The 9,224-nt window shown below is 42.0% G+C and overlaps 1 protein-coding gene across 1 annotated transcript in view; it reads left to right on the top strand.

The window, feature by feature from the left end:
- The first annotated feature begins 2,959 nt into the window (after positions 1–2,959).
- The window catches only part of LOC116398698 (kinesin-like protein KIF2A), a 12,274-nt gene continuing 6,009 nt past the window's right edge, over positions 2,960–9,224 (top strand). The window contains exons 1-12 of the mRNA XM_031875224.1: positions 2,960–3,150; positions 3,983–4,077; positions 5,123–5,242; positions 6,148–6,202; positions 6,334–6,453; positions 7,055–7,155; positions 7,460–7,561; positions 7,709–7,763; positions 7,885–8,047; positions 8,552–8,642; positions 8,722–8,785; positions 8,882–8,973. Coding sequence (XP_031731084.1) covers positions 3,090–3,150; positions 3,983–4,077; positions 5,123–5,242; positions 6,148–6,202; positions 6,334–6,453; positions 7,055–7,155; positions 7,460–7,561; positions 7,709–7,763; positions 7,885–8,047; positions 8,552–8,642; positions 8,722–8,785; positions 8,882–8,973 — 1,119 coding nt within the window. The 5' untranslated portion in view covers positions 2,960–3,089. The remainder of the gene's footprint in view (positions 3,151–3,982; positions 4,078–5,122; positions 5,243–6,147; positions 6,203–6,333; positions 6,454–7,054; positions 7,156–7,459; positions 7,562–7,708; positions 7,764–7,884; positions 8,048–8,551; positions 8,643–8,721; positions 8,786–8,881; positions 8,974–9,224) is intronic.

The following is a 9,224-nucleotide window of genomic DNA, read 5'->3' as shown; positions in this document are numbered from 1 at the left end:
ATAAAGTACAATATGTACCTCTGAGATGTAGTACAGTAAAGAGTACACTATGTACCTCTGAGATGTAGTACAGTAAATATGGAAGGACACTTCATCACGCTTTCTCCATTATTTGAGCACCCTAGATGGGACTTGATCACGTTTTCTCCACTAGGACACGTGATCACGTTTTCTCCACTAGAAGGACACGTCATCACCTTTTCTCCACTAGAAGGACACGTCATCACGTTTTCTCCACTAGAAGGGAATCTTAGAGGGACCTTCTTCACAGTTTCTTCACAGGAAGGGCACTTCATCACGTTGTCTCCCTTATTTGGGCACCCTAGAGGGCACTTCCTCACATTTTCTCCACTGGAATAGCGCCCTAAAGGGCCCTCCATCATGTTTTTTCCATTTTTACAGCGGCTTTTCGAACATGAGGGCACCCAAGTTCACCAGTGCTGCGTTAGATTATAAAACCTGTCAGATATTCTACAAAACGTGGGCGCAAGGTGATAGCAAGTACTCTCTTGTTTTTCAGAGACTGAGCGCTTCGTCTACATAAGGTCAAGACTTCTGATCATAACCTGCGTACTAGTGTGTGCTCGTAAACACCCTCAGACGCACCCCTCTGACTCTGTCGGTTAGAGCTGTCAATACTGCTCATGTCGTTACATGTCTGAGTGAAACTACAGCAGAATGTTGAATGACAGGTGAGTCACGTCACCTGATTGAACAGACTAAGAATCCACATGCACTGGAAACAGAAGAAGAACGGCCTTTACGAAAGCCAAGGCAAGTTGGAAGAAAGGGGGAATTTCTCCCTTAGCCCCAAACCGCCTTCAAAAGGATTTCCATATGCAGTGTCTGTGCGGATCATGAATTAACCATGATTGCAGAATAGATCCCTTGCAGTAGCTGCACTACATGGAATATTGGTATGTAAAATAATGCGAATGATCCCCAGAAATATGTACGCATGAATAGTTGATCTGGAGTCCATCTGTGTTTTCTACCAGACGAATTAGCTTCAACTGTCATGAGTGGTTTGGTTAAATGAAACGATGTCATAGAAGCATAATTGCACACAAAACGAAATTCATCGTTACATTTTCATCGAATGACATTCTTCAGTGTACCCCCCCCCCCCTCTCTATTCCTTCACACACCGAGACACAGAACCAGCACAATAACATGTGTCCATTAATCTTGTTGAAACCAAAGCAAACAGGAATGAGCACTCTCTCAGGTCTGACAGGGGGGGGGCTGTGAGAGACAGGGAGACAGTGATGGCCGACACCTCGGAGACCGGATGGACTGATGGGTGAGGCGATGTGTGAGTGTTTGTGTCTGTCTGTGTTGAATGTGTGTTGTTAATGAAAGAGTGTGAATAAGTTCTTCAGTCATCTTAGTGGATGGATGGGTGGTACACAGGAGGGGGGGTGACAGCTACAGCTCTGGGAAAGGCTTCTGTGTGTGTGTGTGTGGGGGGGGGGGGGGGGTGACAGATATTTGCTGTGGGTGCATCTCAATACGCTCAAGTTCCTCCCTCCTTGTGTCACTGTTTCTGTTTTCTCTGAGGTAAAACACAAATGAATGAGATGAAGAAGAAGTCTGATGTTCTGTATTTTACTTATTGACAATAAATCGTCAAAAAACAAAAGACCCAATCACAAAATAACTTGATCGTACTTACACTACTACTAACTAGCTGTGTACATAAAGCTTGATATGTCTTATTGATAAGCATCGTAGAGTAATGATGGAAATGTTTTCTGAAAATCAGACACGTTGAATCGTTCTGAATCAAAACTACGTTTCATATCAACTCTCTATTCTCCGTCACTTGCTGTGTGTTTCACAGTGTGCGCCTCTAAACAGGCCTCTACTGCCCTCTTGTGTTCAATGAGGAGTTACAACCCATTAGCTCACATTTCTTCTCTATTATTATACACAGTGTGTGTACATACACATACACAAATGATTGAAAATGAACTGGCAAATAATTCAATAATCGTTTGCATTATTTTTAAGAAAAAAACAAATTGTTCTTGCTTCTGACATGTGAAGATTTACTGTTTTTCCTTGTAATAATTGAACTAATTCTAATTTAAGTTTAATAATGTTGAGGTTTGGACAAAACAAACATTGTAAATGTGTCACTTTAAAGGCAATCAATCAATCAATTAATGGAGAAAATGGTCAGCAGATTAATCCACAATGAAATAATCATTAGATAATAATTCAAAATAAGCTCTGATTCAACCAAATACAACAGTAAAATCCTGCTTTTACGTCAATGCATGATTGATAATAATATAGTTTTAACTAGTACTGTAAAACAGTCACAGGGTATCTTTTCTGCTTTAAATACTTTCAACGCATTTTCCTGATTATACTCACTACTGTCACATTTTCAATGCAGTACTTTGACTTGTGATGTAGTATTTCCACAGTGTAGTATTAGTAAAGGAGTATAAGTACAATCAGTGATGGGATGAAACTAAGTTTTTTTGCCCAAGTACTGTGCTTAACTACAATTTTGAGGTACTTGTACTTTACTTGAGTATTTCCATTTTATGCTACTTTATACAAGTTATTTTATAGACTCAGACTATTAATACAGAACATAAATCAACTGTATGTATGTATTAATATAGATAAAACTATCCAGCAGTACGTAAAGTAATTAAAATGAGCTCCACCTTTACCAGCTGCAACATTAAAGTGATGAACACATAAAAGCATCTATTATTATAATATATTTTTCTGCATAATGAGTACTTTTGGTACTTTAAGTACCTATATTTTGAAGCTACTACTGAGGCTAAGCTGTACTTTTACTTAATTAACATTTTTAACGCAGGGCTATCATTTGTAATCCAGTATTGTTTTTACAGTGTGGTATTAGTACTTTTACTTGAGTAAAAAGATCTGAGTACTGCTACAGAAGATGCTGCTGACTTCACCACTCGCGCATGCGCAGCGGCTCCCTCTCCTCTCCTGCTCCTCTTCGATGACTGACCGACAGTGACCTCAGTTTCTGCAGCAGCGCACAACTTAAAAGACAGCACACGCGCCAAATAATACACCGCACGAGGAGGAGAGAGATGGCCGGTATATTCGGGAAGATCTTCGTGGGTATTTACGTGGAGATAAAACGCAGCGACGGTACGTAGACAGACACACTAACACCGCTCTCTCCATCCGGCGGGACCGGGTGAGAGAAGCTAACGTCAACGCTCACTGCAGAGGGCTGTTTTTGCAAAGCTAACAAGCAGCTACATGCTCTTTTTTCACCGGGTTGTCGTTACTACGAGCAGAGATTATATTTGTAATATCGTGTTAATGTCGACTGTCAGTCAGGTAGACTCTCGCCGGCTTTCCGGCCCGAGGAGCGCGCTTTGCTGCACGGGCGGGTCCGTCCACCTGTGCGGCTGTCCGGCCAAATACAAAATAAAAATAAAAAATGCCACCTGCTTTTTTCTGGTTCCTCAGCAATCTCTCGTCTGCATCATGGCTAAAAACGGATGAGATGCATGTTATCACCTGCACTGCATCATCCAGCAGTGGCCTGTGGATCATGGGCTGATGGATGGCTGCATGCATGGGGCCTCTCGCTTTAAAAACAGCTTTGTGCACATCATTGTTATTATTATTAACGACACAAATGTGTGGACCAGGGCTGCCATGAGTCTAATTACCTTCCATTAAATGCAGCTCTTGAAGGTGTCAATGACAGGAGGCGAGAAGTCTTCATCATCCATCCATCACGAGCCACACCCATTAGCATCTCAGGGTTCCTATACTAGAGGCAGGAATCCGAAATCTTATATTTGATATTTGATGCATTGATGGATGATGCATGGCTGTCTGCCTCCTGTGATTTAAAGGCTGAAGCAGCATTTATATATATATATATATATATATATCCTATAACTCTACGGTCCCGTGCAGCACTTGAGCCGGTACTAGCATCTCTTTACATCCTCTCACCTTGCAGGACGAATACACCAGGCCATGGTCACGTCACTGCACGAGGACAATGACAGCGTGACGGTGGAGTGGATCGAGAACGGAGACACCAAAGGGAAAGAGGTATGTGCTGCCTCTTAACTTCCTGTATTGTGCACCTGGATGTCCTCTAAGCTTGGGTTTGAATAGGAACCGCTTCCTGTCTCAGTGTCGAGTGTATCGCAATAAAGCAGCCTACAACGAGCTGGAATTAACAGGCGACGTGTCGCTTTAGGCCTTTAAGGAAAGAAGAAAAACATCAATGTAACAGCTGATTACAAACTTTTGTACGGCAGCGTAAAATATATTAAATACTGTGTACTACATGGAGAAAGTAGGCAGGTAGACACTAACAACAAGAAGAGAACTACACATTCATTTTTAGTTATAAATGTCGATAAAACTATAGTTCATCAGGAGTAAATACTGAACCTGGGTCGACTGGCTTCCACGACTTTGCACCATACAAACAGACATTTTGAACATTTTTAGATGCTTGTGTGTCTCGTCTGTGTTCCGTTTCTTCTTCTACTTCTATAAAGAGCCGAAGTCGTGACATCACTTCCTGTCTTAGCCTCTGTTTACACTCGCTTCTTGAGCTCAATGCAAAATCTCATCCAGCATTTCTTTCATTGTGTCTTTCTGAAAAAGAATGAAGCGTGTTCCTGAGGTTAACTTTCCACATTCTAAGACAAACGTTTCCTTTGCGAGCACAGGCATGAAACTACAACTCCCATGAGAAAAACTACAAACGCAGCAGCTTGAGTACTTTTGTCCATAAAACTCAAACTCTCTCTCTTACTCCTCTCCTAATGTTCTAGTTGTAATGTCTCGAGTCCTCTCTGCTCTGGCCTCTTCTGTGGAGCCGGGACATTTAGTCCACGACACTCTCGGGCTTCTGGGAAATGGTGTTCGTTAAAGGCAACTAGAGCACTGTCCTTAACTAAACCTTATGAAGAGAGCGACTCGACGTAGTCTTTTGTTACAAACGTCAATGGGATCCTGAATGAGGTTTTTTAACTTCTGGAACAGAACTTTGGAAGTTCTCGTTTCACTTCTCTACACTCGGGTCTCTCTTGCAAAAGAGATCTTGAGAATTGCCTGATTTGTGTCTTTGTTTCTGCCTCAGATCGATCTGGAGAGCGTCTTCGCTCTGAATGCAGATGTTGCTCCAGATGAGGAGATACCTCAGAGTCCCGAAGCTCCTCTTCCTCCCTCGAGTGTTGCCAAAACCAGCAAACTCCCCAAGGTCTGCTCCTCTCCATTATCAATCCCTTTGTTTGCATTGTTTTACTTTGCTGGGGACATGTTTGACTGGAGGTCTGGGTCTAAGCTAAAGGGTACTATTATAATCTGTTATTATTATTGGAAAGCTCCTTTTTGTAAAATAATGAGTTAACTGTTTGTCATAACTTTTATTTTTATTTGTGAAAAAATATAATTGAAAAGTTTTCCGAATCTGCTCATTTGATTGACAGAATATGATATTATAGAGCAACACTGCCGGAAGAATTAAATGTTCAGACAAAGGCTGATACGTGTAAATAATAAAACACATACTTATACATGCAACTATAGCATGTTTTGACTTTAAGCTTTTTGTGTGTCATTTAAAGTAATAATAAAGGATGTGAATCTGCAGTTTTAAGTCTAGAATCTTACCCTCCACAAACATAAAAAAGCTTTATGTTGAACCCAGTGTTTATTACCAGAGAGGCAGAATGATTGCTTCACACAAGCTGCACCAGTTAAACAAACAGGAAGCAGTATGATGAGGATGTTTTATTGTTTTATGAATGACATGAGCAGATTTAGACGCTTCATATACTTTACTGCTTTTTGGACCTTTTCCAATCACACGCCTGCTTACCATACATTTACACGATGACGGATTATTGAATTGATTAATAGATAACTGTGGTTTCAAACCTAGTGTGACACTATTAGAGATGCAACATGATTACAGATTTGTATTTATTGTATATTTGTATACATATTTGTATGCTCCTGTATTTAAATGAAGGTTGACGGTGAAGGATACCCATTGTTGTAGGTGAACGTCTCTTTAATCGAGCAGTGTTCTTGAACAATGTCTGTCTTTTTGACTCTGTTGTGGTCTCTGGTTCCGTCTCTTTGTTCCGTTTCTATTTTCAGACCAAACGGACTACAGCGATACCTAAACCTGAGAATCCTCCACGAGAGAACAGAGGTATGTTTGACTTACATCAGAGGCTTTCATTCACTCTAATACTCTAAAACACTTAGTGCCCGATTGCCACAGTCTGCGTCTTAACTCGCAGACACGCTGCACATGCTTTGTGTTGTCTGTGTGCTCCTCAGCTGCAGCAGTGGGAACCACCCGGGCCCGTCCCAGCCAGCAGAGCCAGGCTGCAGAGCCGCCCCCCCCGGCCATCGCACCCCAGTCTGCACTCAACCAGTCGCTGCTGCAGCAGCAGAACGGTAACACGGACTCCCTCCATCTGGTCACACATGTCAGAGGTTTACTCCAGCCCTACAGGCTCTAGCTTTATCATACCTGAGGTGCATTCAGGGTGGTGGTGTGTTGTTGTTTTCTGAGATGACACAACCGGTGATGTCATGCTCCAGCACAGCTGCGAGGGCGTCAAAGGCTCTTTCACAGTCGCTCACTGGTTCGGCTGCTGGACTTTGACTCAGACCACAGCGCCTGTTTGAGCTTATTAGCATAAATGTACGCTACTGTGGAAATAAAACACATCTACTGATTCATTACATGTAAAAGTCCTGCATTCAAACTTCAAGTAAAAGTATGCAAGTATCATCAGAATGTACTACAAGTATCAGAGTTTCACGTCACTGTATTTGCATTTCTTCGGCGCTGTGTTCGCTGTCTTTGTAGCTTCCTGTTGGATGTTTGCTTATGATCTGGAGCCTCGTTGCTACGTTTTTATTGAGGTGGTGGCACAGAAACCGCCACACACTTTTAGTGGTCGTAAGTGATGATGAGGGGGATTATTTTTGTGCTGCCTTTAGATCATTTAGTTTGTTAGTTGTGATTATTTTGCTCCTCTTTCTGTTCCAGCACGGAAAAAATCCAACTGTGTGAAGGAAGTTGAGAAACTGCAGGAGAAACGAGAGAAGAGACGACTTCAGCAACAAGAGCTCAGAGAGAAGAGGGCACAAGTGAGGAGCACACACACACACACACACACAGTATACATACAGTACACATGCAGTACACACACACACAGTAGAGTGCAAACACACAGCATCCGAGTTTGGGAACTATATTTGGTTTAGATCAACAAACATGAGACAGTATAAAGTCCATTCTCAGTGTTTGTGACCTGGATGTTTAAAGTTTATATATCCAATTAAAGAAGGTACTTTTCATTTGCTTCACAATAAATACACACACACGACGTTTACTGTCTTTTTTGGGAGTACGTTTCATTTGACACTTTTGTTTTTTTTTGTTCCATTTCAGGAGGTGGACGTGCAATTGCCAAACTATGAGATCATGTGTATGATCAGAGACTTCAGAGCCAGCCTGGACTACCGGCCGTTAACCAGTACTGATCTGGATCTGGTGAGTCCAGCGCACGTCACTTGTGATGCAGCTAAAAGAAAACAAGTGTTTTGAGCTTCAGTGAAGAGCTGAAACGAGCCGATACAGAATATTTGTGAATTTATCTGTAATGTCTGAATGTACAATGTTTACCTTTTGATGTTTCAGATCGATGAGCACAGGATATGTGTGTGTGTACGTGCACGTCCCCTTAATAAAAAAGGTAAGAGTGGCTTTATACAAACAGAGTAAAGCTACATGTGCCTCACGTTCTGTCTGAACAAACTGCAGTTCTCTTTGTAATAAATTGTTTCTGTAAATGAGGAAATTAAATCTGTCTTTAGAGCTGACGATGAAGGATCTGGACGTGATCACGGTTCCCAGTAAGGACGTGGTGATGGTCCATGAGCCCAAGCAGAAGGTGGACCTGACCCGCTACCTGGAGAACCAAACCTTTAGATTCGACTACGCCTTCGACGAGAATTCCACCAACGAGATGGTCTACAGGTAACGCGTGCTTTATTATGGAACAACATGTAATAAAATAGCTTTTCAGCATTAAAATGTCTCAAAACAACAGGACATAGGTATGTACGTTGTTGAGTTGTGTGCTTACAACATAACAAACGTTTACAACTAATTCAAATCGGAGTCATTTGAAACCAGATAACTGTGATTCATTCAGTCGCCTGCCAGAATAACCTCTTTGTGCAGCGTCAGCGTTGTGGTTGTCAAGTCATAAATTCATTTTTTGATCTAGTCCAAGCCATATTTTTACGATGCACTTCATAGATCTTGGTGTTTTTGAACCGGATGAAGGATTTCTGGATTCCTAAGTTATCAGAGAAACAAGCTGAGCAATAGTTAGCAGCTCGGCTCGCAGCTCCTGCGGGACGTCCTGCAATGAAGACTACAACTCCCATGATCCCACGCTCCTTCACAACGTCACCAAAGTCTTTTGTTACTGTTTTGATAAAAGAGAAAATTACTTATTTGCTCTTCCTCTCTCAGGTTCACTGCTCAGCCGCTGGTTGAGACCATTTTTGAGCGAGGGATGGCGACCTGCTTTGCTTACGGACAAACAGGAAGTGGAAAAACTCACGTGAGTGCCTTCAACTTAAGAGGAGTTTAGTGGTTTTAATGGTTTTCTCCTCTTCTAACTAACTCATTTCTCCTTTCAGACGATGGGAGGCGACTTTTCAGGGAAGAACCAGGACTGCTCTAAAGGGATCTATGCACTCTCTGGTTGGTTTCTCCCGTTAAGTTCCTCTCTGTCGTCACTGCTGCTTACTGCATCTGACTGAATTTAAGTCTCCTTTTTTTATTTCTTTCCTTGTGCAGCCAGAGATGTTTTTCTCATGATAAAGAAGCCAAATTACAAGAAGTTGGATCTTCAAATCTTTGCCACATTTTTTGAGATTTACAGCGGGAAGGCAAGTGTCTTTTAAACGTGATTAGTGTTGACTTTATTTCATAAGGAAGACTGAGTTTGTGTTGCTTCTGAACCTTTTAGTGCAAAGGTCGTGAGCCGGTATTTATGAAGAGGTTTTGAAGCCTTGAGTTCGGCATTGTGGCCGTCGCCATCTTGTTTTTTTGCAACCAGTAAGCAGGAAGTGTCCATATTTGGACTGAGGAGCAGTGACGTAGAGACGACGTATACGTCTCTGGTAGAGACCTGTCAATC

This window comes from Anarrhichthys ocellatus, unplaced genomic scaffold (genome assembly GCF_004355925.1).
Source record: "Anarrhichthys ocellatus isolate YVR2014 unplaced genomic scaffold, GSC_Weel_1.0 scaffold87, whole genome shotgun sequence".
Taxonomy (NCBI): Eukaryota; Metazoa; Chordata; class Actinopteri; order Perciformes; family Anarhichadidae; genus Anarrhichthys; species Anarrhichthys ocellatus.
This window is presented reverse-complemented; position numbering and strand designations above follow the sequence as displayed.